General features: G+C 34.1%; 1 protein-coding gene across 1 annotated transcript; it reads left to right on the top strand.

Annotated features, from left to right (window-relative positions):
- The first annotated feature begins 9,586 nt into the window (after positions 1 to 9,586).
- Positions 9,587 to 16,085, top strand: LOC123712075. The gene is made up of 3 exons (XM_045665015.1): positions 9,587 to 9,637; positions 14,153 to 14,372; positions 14,463 to 16,085. The coding sequence occupies exons 1-3, from the start codon at positions 9,587 to 9,589 to the stop codon at positions 15,890 to 15,892; spliced, it is 1,701 nt and encodes a 566-aa protein (XP_045520971.1). The 3' UTR covers positions 15,893 to 16,085.
- Positions 16,086 to 17,790: the final 1,705 nt, after the last annotated feature.

The following is a 17,790-nucleotide window of genomic DNA, read 5'->3' as shown; positions in this document are numbered from 1 at the left end:
AATTTAAAATATTTAGCTAGCAGCCAAGTCAAACTTACATAGTTTTGTGAATTTAGTTTTATATGTTCAAATTATTGAATGTAATTGATGTAAGGTCCTTAATTATATTTTGATCAGACCGCTTTACTTTACCACAAATCAGATACTTCACGCTCGTATTACCAAAAAACTTCTTGCAACATTGTCTTTATAATATAACCGCGATGGCAGATGTAAAATGACATCTCACACACAAAATACGTATTTTTGTCTACAGATTACAAACGCTTATAATATTGATTCCGCGGAATTTCACGCTCAATCGGTAACTTCAAAGATTTACCGTTGATAAATAATTATAACGCTATGTTTGAATTGAATAATAGTCGATTATCAAATAATTACTGATTCGATTTGGCAATGTTACAATCATTACTTTGACTTGTAACTGTTGATACTATTGGGTCACAATAACCTTATGACCTATATAAACATTCAATATCAATCTAACACACTTGGTTTAATTAAATAACTACCATGTTCGATTCTTATAAAAATTTTATTACTAGTGCAACTTCTTACTAACTTACTGAATGATCTGCAAAATAAAGTGCATAAAAGTGTGTGCCCCTTTCACTTACACATATAAATAATTAACGTCTATCTAATTCAAAACTTCATATAGCAGTCTAATCCGCGTATTTAACAAACTGTAAGACTTTTAATTAAGTTCATTTACACACGTTTAATTCGTATAACCACAACTAGAGATTATTTAGTTTAATTTTGTTTATTTCTTTAATTTAATCATAGTATATAGCCACGTCTTTGTTTATGTTCTGTCCGCGATGGAAGACTGGTGACCTGTTACTACAGGACTTCTATAGTACTTTTATAGGCACCACTGGTCAATACATGGAGCATCTAAACGAATAATATTGTGAAGTGGCAAATAAACTTCATTTATGATTATAATCACCGTAATCGGAAGGAAAAATCTCAATCAATATGACCTTTAATAATTTGAAGTACATGATCAAAAATGATAAAAAATATTGCAAAGTAAACAGGAAACGTGTGTGCGTCGGTATTCGGTTAATCGTCTTTAGTCGTTACGTTAATAGGAGAAATTTATCTCCGGTGGAGTAGGCCCTGCGAAGCCTACCGTACACTTTTTGTTGGACTTTCTCCATCTTTATTAATTGTTAGCTTTGATTTTTTCAATATCGAAAATAATTTGTTTCCTTTCAATAGTCGTTATAGGATGGTGTTATCAACTTTTATATAAATGTATGTACCTATGTTTTTTAATGTAATAGGTTCATCTGATGTTTTGTGCTACCGCCACCCATGGACACTGCTAGGCATTTTAAGAATTGATACGCTCGTTTCTTGAACGACCCTAATTGGTTCGGAAATGCTTCAGTGGGGCAGCTGGTTCTACTTAGTGTTGGTGCGCGGCTAAAACTGCCTTAAGAAACGCAGTTGCCATTTGTTTTATTATTTGACGCATAATAGTATGATGACACAAATGATATTTACAGACTGTAATGTTATATCGAACATACAAAATCTTCGAACGAAATTTCGGAACCATTTTAAAATACGTGTAAGAGAATATATATCTACAACATTTACTTTTGACAAATATCAAATGAGTTAGCGTGATACGAGTTACAACTAGAAACAAGATGAAAGGAAAAATGTTTTTTTTTTGTACCTTTCAGGACATTTTGTAATGGTTCTTGTATCTAATATATTTCAAGGATAATAAATTGATATATCCTATTGTTAATAAGATACGCTTTACAAGCAAACGGTTCAAACAGTTTCTCTCTCTAAATACAAAATCTCCAAGCAACTGTAATTAAAGGAATGAACTAAGACTAAGATTTTGCATATTAATATCGATATTAGGTTCTTTGTCATTGCATAGGATTATAACAACTTTGCCTTACAATTAAGTTGCAACCTAAGTGTAAACTAGAACAGGTATCGCACTGTTTACAATGTGTCACAGTACAAGTAAGGGCCTACGAGTGTTGCGTTGCCTTTCTTAATGGAAGTGCACCCGGTCGACAGCTTTCTTTCAATTCACAGCAATGGACATTTCACATGAGAGGGGATTGTGCGCAATTTTTTACCTAGGTACTTGCTATTATGTACTTCGGTGCGGACTTGGCTTGCACAATGTTTCTAATTGTTTCAGAAAAATTTCAAATATACTGCGTACATTGTGCAAACCGTGCGTGCGTGATTCATAGTTTGTAATTTATGAGTTTTATTTAGTACACTATTACTACGATATCTATATCTTGTAACGGTATAAACTATTTTTTTTTCCTAAAACACTAAAACCGTTAAATCTGTGATAAAATAATAACAAGTTATGTTTCCATTATCAGTGATTTAGAAGTGATATGTCATTGACCTCTGTCATAAAATTTTCGTATCATTTTTAATGTAAAAGAATCATATCTTTAGAAAGCTCCATCACTTATCAAAGTAATTATCCTTCCCCTAAATTCAATGAATTGTCAGTCAATATTATTCAAATCATTGATCGAATATTTTTCAGTTGAATTGAATAGATAAAAGAGAAAGTTTGATGAGTTGTAGGAATTTGCTTCTAATTGACATATACAAACGATCTTTTGTTTATGCCATAACTATGGACATACGTTCACACACAACTGAAATTTTCTCCCAATTGTCGTGTTTTGCGTGAAATTTTAATGAGGCCCGTGGTAACCGTTTTGTTCACACGAGATAATTAATGTGCCGTGTTTTGTCATAATTGGCAATTATAGATGAACTATGATGACATCCTAAGTTATCCCGGGTTAGTAAAGAGCTTTGGAGGTGGTTAGTTAGGAAGTAAAACTTGCGGTCTTAGTCTTGCGTCTTGTATCCACGGGAATGTAAGTGCGTGCTCCTATTTCTCCATGCCTACTGCTGATAGAGGAAAAATCTTTGTTTTTTTTCTTCTAATTACTTTAAATGTCACGTGGAATATGGTGGCTGCAATTCCTAACAAGCATTGTGTAAAACAAAAAACTCGGCGATTAAAAAGGTGGCGGAGAGTTTCTTGCCCTGCGTACACCCTGGATTTGAGAACTGTCACTAAATGTTAAATTAGAAGCATTTAGCATTGAATGTATTTCTCTATTGTGTTACCTAAATTAATAAATTATTTTTAATTTTAATTTAACCTAGAGTCACAGATGTGAACAATACTTTATATCTAGTGTTGACACAGTTTATACTTAGTAACTTGCTCATTTCTGTTGCAAGCAATTTTCGAAATGTAAAAACAAAAATTGTTTTAATTCAATAATTACGCTATCAAAATCCAATCTATAAGGATGATAAAAATCAATCATAACACGAGTTCGGCCACAAAATCGACATAACTATAAAATATAGTTGCTAATTAGCAAACGTGAAAGTGCCGACCGACTGACCACGATCCAAACTCGATGTTTTGGACAACAATTTTAGATCGAATCTACTTTCGTTTTTGACTGCTCTTAGCTCTTACTTAGTATTATAGAAATCACCATTTACGACACCGCATTGATTAGTTATCAATTTGATGGTACTCTTGCCGATTCATTTGTTTATTTTGCTATTGAATCACAGAGCCAATGGAGTTAGACAATTGAATTGAAATCGTGAAAAAGTCGCAACATAAACGTATTGCCTTAACTTCATGTCCTGTAACCCCTAGATGGGGCAGAGGGCGTCCACAGTGAGTGTCCATCGCGTTCGGTCTTGAGCCTTGTATTTCACCTCTTCCTAGGTCTTTACCTCATCTGAAACTGTACGACGCGGACGTCAGGATGCCTAGGACGCTTTCTTGCGGGTTCTCAATCTAGCGCCCTCTGGGGATATAATTGAAATCTCTTTAGAGTGTATGGCCTATCCATTTGTTTTGCTGAACTGATTTTAATTCCCGTAATAATGGAAATATCAAACATCATTATTGTAGACCTTTCAGTTCTTTTTAGAGGCGGATTATTGATTTAAATGAACAATATATATGCTTTTAAAAAAAATATGATTAAACCTTGGTGAGTACAAAAGTTATCGTCATTTAATGGTTATATAAATATCAAGATTAAAAGTCTCGGACTCGAACAAGATAAACGCATTACGTTCACTATATATGTCACAGAAATTAAGTTATAATTATGTCGTATCGCACATTTAAGTGAAACGATAATTGAGTATAGTGATAACTTTAGATTTAAATAGTGGTTAAATTTCCAAAACGTGTTTAAATCAAAAATATAAAAACTAAAAATATAAATACACTGCCAGAAACTTTTTAAATTTGTTTTAATTTTACATCAATCCATTTTTAATTATTATTTTTAATATATTATTTACTGTATATTTGTGTGTTCGAATTAAATATTTATTACACAAATGTATACATGTACATTGTCTCTTTTTATTACAGCGTTGAATGCATGAAACGAATGCGTATATATGATGTATTTTATTTATTTATACTATTTACAACGTTTATTAAAATATTAACAGTACAACTCCTGGTCCTTAGTAGCAAACTAAGTGGTCTCTTCGAGGCAACTGCAAAAAAAAGTTTAATTATAATTCTGAAGAACTGCAAGAGTGCGAAATTTATCTTGTCTAAATGTCTAAAGTTCCGTCTGGTCGCGCGTGACACCACTGGGTCAATATTGCTAATCCACATAGATATATCAACCTAGGAGAATATAACCTAATATAATTAACTTATAATATAAAGTAAACCTGCAGCTAACATAAATCATATAAAAAAAAACAATAACTTACCGGTAAATATAATAACTAAAATATATAATATTATTAAAAGAAGTCCTTTTAGGGAAGATTCCGGAGACACTGGCAGCGTTCCCCCTTTGAATAGCTAGACTAATTCTTTGTCCGAGGTAGCACACACCAGCACTTCAGTCTCCTGTGATGTCGACTAAACTTTTTGCTATTTCCTTAAAAAACCTTATAGCGTACTAGACCGTACGGACCAAGGGTCTCGACAGTGAATAGGAAGAAATCATATTCAGAGCCCTGTATTTGGATGCTTTCTAAGGAAATATGACTCTCGTATATCAAAAGATATAAAATAATTATAAATATATAAATTCACTTACATTAGTTATAAATATAAAGTGTCAATGTCTCGATCAACACGTGGTTCTTTACACCGGAGATGACCCTCCTATGTGTTACAGTAGGTAAGTGGGTTTACGACAATACGGATTCACACACACAAACATGCATTCATTGTTTGCCATAATTAGCACTGACTGTTAGTTCCTGGGATAGTGTGTGAATGAAAATATGTGAATCGGGATGTATCAGGCTGGTTTTAACACCAAAAACAAATTGAAAAATATCAGGATTTGCCAAAGCGTAACATGGCAATTAACATGTATAATCGATATTTTAAATTAGTTTACATATCAGTCTCAAAAAAATATCTTTGCCTTTAAAAAATAGTGCTTAATATTTTTAAAGAAAACCACAAACGAAATCTTTATCAAAAACACTTATTATCATAAACCTTTACAAATTTTATTACTAGCTTATGAGTTGAATTAATATTGATTAAAATAAGAAATCGTTATAATCATACAATAATTGATGCATGATATACGTTAATTAAACGTCAAATCCAAAGGTTTACGGCCGTGCTCAGCTGTCAGACTTATCTGTCAAGTTGAAATAGACATTTTATCTGACTTTTTTGTGTGTCATCTTTCTTAAACCCTGCGTCCTACTGGTGAAAGTGTAGGGATACACTTTCGTTTGTGAGACCTATTGAATATTAATTGTTAAGTTTTTTAACGTTTTATCATTTGGTGGTTGCTCTATCAACGTTCATAATGGCGTATTTAAACGAGTAAAATCTCAGTTGTCGAGTGTATTAATTTATTCAGGGCTTTTAACCTTGACTCCTGAAAAAACACTCATTGATACGGATTGAAACATAAATGAAACAGGAATCTTTAAGAGCAATATATCAATCAGGACTTCGTGGTGTTGGACTTGTAGCTTCAGCGTGCTACTCACACGCCTGAGGTCGTGCACCAATGGAATATCTTTGTATGTGCGCATTTAACATCCGCTCGAACGGTGAAGGAAAACACCGTGAGGAACCCGGCTTGCCTTAGACCCAAAAAGACGACGGCGTATGTCAGGCATAGGGGGCTGATCACCTACCTGCCTATTAGATTGACAAATGATCATGGAACATATACAGAAATCTGAGGCTCAGGCTTAAAAAGGTAGCGCCACTGATTTATTTTTATTATATTACGACGCAATATATAATAATAAAAGAACGAATATTTACACCAACTGGTGTAACATAGATAAAGCTCACTTTACTAGAAACAAAATATGTACATAGTGTCCGCATAATTATTCCTTCGCACGATTAATTTCTAACTAGACAGCTAACAGACATCTAGATTACATATCTTAGCGAATCGCAGGGTCATTGTACAGTGATAGTGAGAGTAAATGACATTGCGTACAATGTAACGAATTCATGCGGTCTCTTATTGAACAATTAGGCCCGGTTTCTATATTCAAAAAGTAATCGTAATTGTTACGGGTCGTCGTTTATTCTTCAGAAAATGTACGACTGATGGAGCATATACGATAGAAGACCAAAAATAATATCATCTACATACATAAAACTTTTGAATTAAGGTTGTTTGACGAGGGCTTTCCATTTACTATAACAATATCAATACTCTGTCTCATATCTGTTGCGAAAGAAAGAAGCAATGGCGGATTCAGGAGTCATTGTTGTCATGACCGGGAAATGTTTACCAAAGTTTATGTAGTTTTAACAATTCTCAAAAGGCCGCAAGCAATGGCAAACCCTCAGGCATTTGGAGTGTCCATGGGCGGCTATTACTACATATTACATATTTCTTAACATCAGATGAGCCTTCTGCCCGTTTGCCCCCAGTTCTATAAAAAAAAGTAAATCACGACAAACTTAGTTAGTTAGTTAGTTAGTTTAAATCTGCTATTGATTATTTGTCAGTGCTATTAATGATCATGTATTCAAAATAAATTACGTTAAGTCTCAAATATCAACCAAAATGTGTGTGGGAAAATGTCAGATGATGATGATTTAACACAAGTTTCCATTTCCATTGACCCATCCTAATCCTATAGAACCACTTTTTATAATATTTTCCTCGAATTTTAGATATGATGATAAGAGAATTTTCAATGAGACTCCATATCTAGGTCAAGACCAAGTGAAAGTGAGAGGCTCCCACGTTTTGGGAGGTACAACCGACAAAAAACTAATAATTATATTATTTTTATATGACAGCTTCGAATGACAGATACAATTAGAAGGTAGGAACATCACCTGCCCAAAGAATGTGCTAGTAATAAATCTTATCAAATAATAGGAAATAATATTTACTATTTAATTGATAGGTTTATGAGTTCGTACATGTTCAACTATTTAAAACCTTATTATATATTGAGATGTGGGGTCTCTCTGCGTCTTTAACCGCATTTAACATGGAGAGTGTTCAGAGGAGTTGTTCGGACTAGTACGAGAGACTCTTACAGCAGTTTTTGCCGCGCACTACCACTATGTGGAACCAGCTGTCCATTAACATCGGATAAGCCTCCTGTTCGTTTGCTTCCTATTACATAAAAAATATTAAGCCCATACGCAAATGCTTTCATTTGAAGTAAATAATTTAATTTACATATAATGTTCATTGAGAGTCGTCTAAAATATTGTTAATGTCGAGTGAATTCACCGCAGCGATATTGTGTATCTTAAGTATTTTTTATTTATTAAATAATTTAATTTCGACATTATTGTATTAGCTTTATACTATAAGGGTAGTATGTGAATAAAGAAAAATGTTTTGGATGCACCAATTTTAAACTTTCGAAACACTTAATTACTTTCAATTTTAATATTCTCCATATATTATGCGATGCATGTAAAGTTACTACAAAGTCATTAGTATGTACGCTTCGTAATAATACGACGTATTATTATGTCATTTTGATAATAGTTACATACTGTTACGATAGTTGTATAGATGACCTTTAACAGTCACAATTTTAAACTTATCAGACGTTATTGCATGACGTTCTGTTGCTGCTCAATATAAGTAAGCTATTAAAAACACTAGTCCCTTTTATTAATTCCTTTCAATGTGACTTATTATACTACATTATAGTATGAATCTCCAAAAATACCTCCCAACATTCATGCCATAGTACACACCCTTTAATTACACAACATCGGAACATACGATAAACAGAAAAAAGTTGTCAAAGAGCTGCACTTTCTCCCGGGCTGGTCGACCCACATCACGCCAACCCGTTCGGTACGCCCAAAATATTCGATTATTAAAAATACTTTCCTGCCAATTAAGTCTGGCAGGCGGCGTTTTATTCTTCATGTCCGACACATGTAAAATAGCCTTAATGGTGATCGATTTTCGAAGCGAAAACCGCCCTTTCATTTCCCTTATGATAACGATGACGTTGATTCTTCAGTAGACGAATGTCTTGTTGGTTAATCATATGTTAAGTTTTTAAACATTAATGTGCATTACATTTTTTAAATTGATGGAAGGAGCATACTCATTACATAATATTTGCGTTGGATTTTCAGCCGCGATTTCGAGATGTATATATTAATTTTTTTCAGCTTTCGATAGAGATTTGTGTTGTACAAAGGTGTGTTATGAAACGAAAAAATAAAACACTGAACGTTCTCGGGGCTCATGGTGTAACGTATTTATCTATTTAGTAATTATACATATTAGTGCAGTTTACTCAGATAATTCTGCTACCAATGAGCACACATTTTGATGAATAGCCATTTGGAAGACAATGCGCAAGCGATGCGCATAAAAAGTAAAACCTAGCTCAATAATTAATTCGCACTACATTCACAATCAACCGTTATTTCAGAAGTAAGGCACCAGTTACAATTGTATTTATTCTAGTCGTGGGTACCGTCTGCTCTAGGGCGGGAAACAACCTTACACTTTTGTTTGAATGTAGGTGAAACCGGAGAAACTGATGGCATAATTTTCATTTTACAATACTATATCTACTAGATATATATATATATATATATATATATTTATATATATACATGTAAATTTTTTGTATAATATTGCTTTTGAATTTTCTAACATTTTATCCTTTTGACATGAAACAGAAATACTATAGATTTGTTTCAGTAACTGAAAAGACAAAGGAAGCAGTACTGTAATTTCCTTATATAATTAAATTACAAAAATTTATTCAAGTAACAAATCACTTGGTTAGGGTTTTAATTTATTTATCAAAACCATTAAGTTAATTTCGGACATGTGTAAAGTCTCAAAGTATTTTTTTTAATTCTTAGTAAACCTTATTTTTATATCGTAAAAAGGCTATGTAAATGTCTAAATGAGAGAATGTGCATCTTTAAGTACACGTATAAGTATATATTACAAATTCAGCGCGTGTAGAACTTTCCCCAGTTAAAGTCAAACATTTGAACTTTCTATGTAAAATTTACGTATGTTTGTTTGTTTGCAGATCCACGATGCGGTTGAGGCGCGGCGCGTCGGCTTTCCTACTTATCCTATTACAAATGGTGAGATTTTTTTACTCTCTAATTTTAAGAACGTGTTGGCCTAGGGGCTTCAGTGCGACTCTCATCTCTAAGTTCGTTGGTTCGATCCCCGGCTGTGCACCAATAAACTTTCTCTCTATGTGCGCATTTAACATTCGCTCGATCGGTGAAGGAAAACATCGTGATGAAACGGACTTGACCTAGACTCAAAAAGTCGACAGCGTGTCAGGTACAGGAGGCTTATCACCTACTTGCCTTTTAGATTGACAAATGGTCATGAAATAAGTAATTATGAGCTACTGTTTCAAGCACAAATATAACATAATGTTCATATGGGTTGGATAATACTTGCCGAAGGTTTATCTGTATAATACAGGATCATATAAACTCCGTAACAAGTGTATTTTGAGTATAATGATATGGAATGAAGCAAAATGGGGTTAAGTGTCTTTACACAAGGGGTATAATAGCTTTTTCGGCCCTTGACAGTAAACGCTTGCTGTTAATATTTACCAAGCTTAATGCTGTTAGATTATTTTTAATTAACTTGAATTGTATGAAAGTATTTACTTCTAATATTGAAGTGTTCATATATATAGTTAATTAATTGAACATTAAGTTTATAATTTTCAGCTTTTTTTGACGGTTTAGATATAATTAGGGAGTTTCTTAGTACTTTTATCATATTTTAAGTCTGAACACATTTGATAGAATAAAGATAAAAGCTTCTTTAATATTTTATTCCTTATTGAAATGAAATTTGTGTTAGATTTAAACTTTATTTAACTATTTATTTAAACTAAGTTACCTCATACAAATACATACATGTAAAAAAAGCAGATTACATAAGTTATTAGGTAGCGTGTGGCCCGGCCCTATCGCTAAAAAATGGTCCACGCTTGACTTGCAAAGATAGATATATATCACAAATAATCATCCCAAAATAGAGTGCGAATATACATGAATTACAATCTAGCTTATAGAGTAATTATAGCTAAGTTGTAATATTATGTTGACTTAATTTTCTACAATACTAGTGAATATCTTAAACTAAGGTAGTGCTCATTAACAGTCTTAATGTTCTATAATGTTTTGACAGTATATTCGTGTGTCCCAGATACCGTACTTGCACTTATGTTCGCTACACACTAGTTCAATAACTCAGTTAGTTTTGTTATATTTAGGCGTCTTATACAGTTGTATCAAGAAGTTAGATTTCCTCAGCATTCACTTGGTTATGAAGGTAACGTTTAAATACTTCTTAAAAGGACAATAACCGACTGACGAATCACCTTCATATCAAGTCTTCACCACATTTACACCTGAACCATTTTGTATAATAATATCGACAGTACTAGACTGGCGCCATTCAAAGAAATTAAATCGTCATTAATTCTCTTTGTGAGTACCACAAAGCAGTTAGTTGAAAGTCTACGTATAGCCCATAAATGGGTGATCACTGTGCGCCGGCGCACTTCGTTGAATTATACCATCTAATTAACATTGATTTATTGGATGCGCTTTTAACTTCTATAGGAAATTAGCTATTAGGGAGATATGGCAATTTCATTTATGCGATAAATCTAGAGAAGCATGTTCTTATACTTGCTCAAAACAGAAACGCCGATAAATGATTAAAGATTGTATTTAACTGTCCCTATATATGTCTATTTCAAATGATTTACCCTATAAGCAGGTATATTAATTAAATCTAAAATTGTAGGCGGCTTTCTTCGCTCGTAGTAATTCACGTTTAACTTAGAAAAATACGCATTTACTATAAATCATTGACCCATTGTTTGTGTGGTCTTCCACAGCATGTGATTTTTACTTTCTCACGAGGCGCACCATTAGAATAAATTAATAAAGCATGACGTTTTTACAATAATATACTTAAATAACGACTTCTAAAAGTGTTTTTATATAATGTGTTGTACTCGCGCAAATTAATTATTATCAATGCCGTCTTCTAGATAAAACTAAAAAAATATAGTCTTCGGTCCTATTCTATGCAAGCAATGTTGCAGATTCTGTTAATGCGCTATAAAAACAATAACAACCGATAGGGGCGTGTCTTCCATAGGAAATAAAATGAGATCGAATCTAAGACGGTCAGCGGGTAGAAGCACCAAATATGGTAACTCCGACCTACTGCCACCGACGGACGTGTGCAGTTCCGTCTGCGGTCTTTTTACTTGGTGAGCTTTTACGTACATGGCATCGGTGTAACAGAATTGCACATACAGTTTGCATACCCGAGAAAAAGAAATTAGTATCAACAATAATTAAAATGGAATCTTATAAAACAATTATTTTATGATGAAGGTAATATTTTTGTTAACTTATTAAGTGTTCGGATTAAGGCTTATTTTGTCGGATCGCTTGGACTATATATATATATATGCGCGTAAACTGCTGAAGCAAAACATCGTGACAAAACCAACATCTCTTAGTCCTACCCACCTACAATTCGATGGCATGTACGAAGAAGTATGATCACTTGCCTATAAAAATGATCGAATAAAGAGCCTTTACCTCTGGCTACATTAGTTTCTTGATCTTTTTGGTCAACCATTACGGAATGTTACGCATACGTATTCCTTAAAACTACTAATCATAGGAAATACTTCAAAGATTCAGCCGAAGGCTAGCATAAATTTATGACAATAGCTGAGAGTCGCCTTATGAGTAAAAGTCAGCTTTCCCGGCGGTCGGTCGCAGCTCGACCTACAGCGACGACACACATTGAACTTGAAATCCTGCTCGTCATTCTAGGCATTGTCCCACTACTCGCCTCACCCTGTTTTTATAATAAGCTTTAGTTTTAAATGGCGTTTAGGTTAAGCTCCTAAATGTTTTCCTGGCATAGTGATTCGTCTATTAATCTTTATTGATTCATCAATCATATATAATTTCAAATTTACTGGCTTTATTTGGTTGACTGAATTATTCAGAAATTCATTTTATTATTACAAAATACAGCTATCATGCTTACTAATATTAAATATAGATTTGGGGATTAAATTTTTCTTTTGATATCTGTAAACAAATGTTCGCGTTACAATACGTTTGAAACTACGAAACTACGGAAAGTATGTTGCATAAAATTTGTATTTCATTTCATAAAAAGCCCCCAAACTACAGAACAATATACAAAGAGGAAATCACCACAAACATAGAGAGTGACGTTTAGTCGTGCAATGATACATAATGAAAGTAAAATTAGTCCGGTAGGAGCAACGACCGCACGCTGACACACTGCACTTGAGTTGCCACTTGCCGGCCACTCCTTAGCACGTAGTGTAGACGGATCTTGCGCGTACGCAGTTTCAACTTATTAAGACATCACTATGCATCTTTACTATCAGAGTACTGTTCAGTTCTTGCTTTTATTACTACGTTGTGTATTCGTTTCGTTCTCTATTATTGCTGTCTTTCAAGGTGTGATGTACGCCAATGTTTTTAACCACTTATGTTTTAAGACGTTTTTTATATAAATAGTTATTATATATATAGTTGTAGTTATGTAAAAAATTCTCTATATAATTTTAATTACATATTTTGTCGCAGATTATTAATGAATTCTAAATTAGTCTAAAAATATTTCAAATTAATTTGATATAAGCACGCTGTTGTTAATATGTTACTATTGTAAAATCATGAAGAAATCTGTCGTTTATTCTTTATTCAATATCTCTGTCTATTAAACTTGTAACATTGTAATTACCTTAAACGCAATTTATAACTTTCTCTTTTATTGTGTAACACGATGCGTGTAAGTGATTGTAAGATTCAATTCTCAAGATTATGATCCATTCGGATTCCAATCTCAACTAATTGCTATACCTGACAGTCGACACGGAGGAGGAACCTTTATAAGCCCACTCATAAATCTCTATTGGAGAAATAAAACAACCTCTACGTACATACACTCTGACCATACCAATACTTTCTAATTTTGTGCCTCGAGGCTAAATAAATGAGAGGTATGAAGGTATCCATCGATGAATTTATATCGGCCGGTAGAAATTCAACGCCCATAACAAATCAGATATTGGAAATAAAACGACAATTTTAACAGCCAAAATAACTTCGAAAAACTATTCGGCGTAAAACAAAAAGTAAATAATTATTGATTAAGTGTAAACTCGTTGCTCGAAACCTGTTATATATAACAAGCAGAGCGGTCAGTGGAATGATGATTAAATCGAATGTAAAACAGAGTAATGGGCAACTTTCACATGATTCTATTTTTGTCCCATGAAATTTTGAATGCGTTATCTAGCCAGATTTCGCTCGAGCGACCCAGTCTTGGGTGTTGTCGCATAACTTCCGACCAAGTTATCCGGGAGTGTTAAAACGGTCAGTGTGTCGAATTAAATAACACTTAAAATATTGCCCACGCGTACTAGTGAAAGCGAGGAAACAAAAACGAAACAATTTTCGTCTTTAACTTTTATTTTATTTAAACAGTTCTTCGAAATTGTAATTACATTCTATAGGACAAAGGTAGTTATAAAATTGTTGTCATTTCAGAGTGGCACATTCGGTGACCAATCATCGAACGAGAATGCTGGGGGAGGTAATCCAAGTCCCGATGCAAACAGTGCGGCGGAGCCCTCGAGTGACCAGTTGGCTATGGAGTCCTCAGAAAGGGATACTCCAAGTCATGCATACAATGGACCGCCACCACCTGTACCACCACAACATAACAGGAGGCAGAATCCAGCTCATCATCAGCCGCATCATGCAATAGGTATAAAACTAGATGTTTCTGAAATTAAAATTCGTGACCTTGGGCAATTCCAGAAGAAAATATATTTAATGGTAATTATTCAACTTTCAGGTATGCCAAGAATTACTAACCATCATCCGATTCACTCCAAGCCGTTTGCTCTCGGACCTCCTGTAAATCACCACAAAAATGAAATTGGAACAGGTTTCCGTGGACCTCCACCACCTCCGGCACCTCCAGCAGACGCTCAGACGTCAGCGAGTGACAAAGTTTTTAGCACAACAGGAGATGTCTGGCCTGCACCAGCACCAGACATGCCTAAAATTGTTTCGCTAGATGTAAAATGCGAAAAAAATGCTATGCGTGTGTTTCTCAGCTTTGACAAACCCTTCTTTGGTATAGTATTTTCCAAAGGTCACTACTCGAACCACCAATGTGTTCATCTTCCACCTAATCTAGGAAGAACTTCAGCCTCATTTGAGATCGGAGCACATGCTTGTGGCACAGCAGGTAGTGGTGACCCTAGATACAGAGGCGATGTAGCTGCCGCTGGTACCTACTTTGAAAACGTAATTGTAATACAATACGACCCACAAGTACAGGAAGTATGGGATCAAGCGCGTAAGTTGCGTTGTACATGGCATGATCAGTATGAAAAGGCGGTCACATTCCGACCATTCCCAGTAGATATGCTAGATGTTGTACGAGCTGACTTTGCTGGTGATAACGTTGGTTGCTGGATGCAAATTCAAGTAGGCAAAGGACCATGGGCTTCTGAGGTATCAGGTTTAGTAAAAATAGGACAGACCATGACTATGGTGTTGGCTATTAAGGACGATGATGCGAAGTTCGATATGTTAGTACGGGATTGTGTAGCTCATGACGGTCAGCGTGCTCCAATTCAACTCGTTGATAGACGTGGTTGCGTTACAAGGCCTAAGCTAATGTCGCGGTTTACAAAAATAAAGAACTTCGGAGCTAGTGCATCAGTATTGTCATATGCTCACTTCCAAGCATTTAAGTTCCCTGACTCAATGGAAGTTCACTTCCAATGTACGATACAAATCTGCAGATATAGATGTCCCGAGCAGTGCTCTGAAAGTTCCAACGTTATTGCCCCACATGCTGAATATGGCCCACCTCAGATTGATTCATACCCAGTAGGAGTGGAAGTTAGGCGAGACGAAAGAAGGGTCAGGAGACAACGATCAACATCACCAGAAAAGGAAGTCGGCGTTAATAGAGTCATTCGAGTTGTCTCAGCTGGTGACCTAAACATGGACTCTTCAGATGAAAACTCCGCTCCACGTGTGGTACCGACACCCGGACTTGTTTGTATGACTACGCCTGGCTTTGCTGCGACTCTTGGTGCTCTCCTAGTAACACTGATAAGCTCATGTGCTGTATCAGCAGTTCTTTTCTTTAAGTTACGGCCGATCAGTAAATTGAAAAAGAAGACTGCTCCAATCGCAACGATAACACGACCGCATCCGCCTACAGGGCCATGTCATGTCATTTCAAAGAGTCGATTTTACTCGTAACATAGCATTTTACTTAATATGTAAATATTAGTGTGATGAGACTGAAGTATATAGTTCAATGATAATTGGAAACGTTTACAAATTATGTACGTTAAGTACGAGTGCTCAATTGGTTAAAAAATAAGCTATGTTTGATATTTTGTACTAAAACGAATTTAATTTTGGGCGACCACATTCAAAGTATTAGACAATAAAACAGGCTTTACAATGTTTAGGGTAACTGGTTAACGAAGACAAAGTTATACCTAAGATTATACGCAGAAGAAACTTCTATTATGTACTTTTAAAAATAGATAATTCTATAAAATAGTTACTAGCATGCATTTTTGTATATTTAGATTATTTATCATTTTGTTGGCCATTATTTATTCGTTTATTTTAATCGTACGGACCAGATGCGGACATAAATAATATGGAGCTATACCTTTATTGCAATGAAAGGGGAATGTTTATACGTTGATACTAAAATACGCAATGACTCATAATTTATATGAGGATTGAACTGTATTGCTAGTTTAGCTTAAAACGAAACGAATTCTTTGAAACCCATCTATAAAACATATCGACAGTAGGTACGAAAAATTAATGTTGTTTGTCCAAATAATATTATAAACTAGCTGCGCCCGTGCACTTCGTTATGCCTCAATAGATTTTTTTACTTACCTTATGAAAAATACGAGTTTCTCTCCATAATAAATTTCCTCAGAGCTCATGCACTAAATTAAAAAAAAAACTCAAATTGGTCCAACCATCTTCAGTTTTGTTTATTGCGCCATACATATGTATTCACGTAGTTTATGATATTTTATTAATGAGATCCTACATTCTGTAAATATTTATTAAGAGATTACCTTATTTAGGTCCGCATCTGTATGTTAAAAAGCATTTAAATTAAATAAGTACAATCTTCTGTTGCCTCTTGTTGAATAACTTTGATGAAGGGGCAACGGAAAATGTTTTAAAGATAGTTAACGTTAAACCGCTAGTATAGTTGTTTAAATTAACTTGTCATTAGTATTAATAATATTTATTTTAGTTAAGGATTTGATGCAGCAATGGCTTGTGTATTCTACTAATAACTGTTGGGTACTTATACACATAAGTAACTAATTACAACAAATAAAATATGTAAACTTCTGGGATAATAAGAGACATAAATTGAATAAGGTATATGATTTGATCATGTTACGAAATGCATAAGAATTTACATTTTCAAATAATTTTCTTTGTAAGAATCTAATTTTGTATGAAATGTATTTGTGATTTATGAACGTCAAAAAATTGCAGGCCAAAAGTAAAATACATAGTCATTGCGACGTAGTCATAATTATATTTAAACTGTTTGAACCACCTGATTACCTCTTCTTACTTTTCACAATACTCCCGAGTGTATATTTAATTGTATGTGATCATGTTTTATTGAAATTTTAGATGTTTATCAGTGAATGTACAATGTCAAGAACAAAATGTAGCATTAAAATATATTCACAAAAGACTATCATTTTATTTTCGTATAACGGAAATGTTAAAAAATACTAATGAATTATACCCTAAATATAAACAATATGATCTTTATTAGCAAATGCTTTAATTATTTAGTAACGTGATGCTGTCATTGTATCAATGGTTTCAATCGTCATCCGAACTAAGTGTTGTAATAAAATAAATAGAACTAGATTTGCGGCGAGATAGTATACGTCAATCTTAACACAGAATCAACAAAGCGTAAACTTAGACGATATCGCAGCGTCACTGCCACTTGTTTTAGTGTAGAATACCTATTTGATAAAGCATTGTATCTGTTTATCTAAGTTTAAATGATATTGGCTTCTTAGAATGTGATACACAACTCGTATACATTTTCCATGAGTAAAAACGTGACTGCCAGTTTTTTTATA

This window comes from Pieris brassicae, chromosome 7 (assembly GCF_905147105.1).
Source record: "Pieris brassicae chromosome 7, ilPieBrab1.1, whole genome shotgun sequence".
NCBI lineage: Eukaryota > Metazoa > Arthropoda > Insecta > Lepidoptera > Pieridae > Pieris > Pieris brassicae.
Note: the sequence above shows the minus strand (reverse complement) of the source record. Positions and strands in the feature narration are given on the sequence as shown.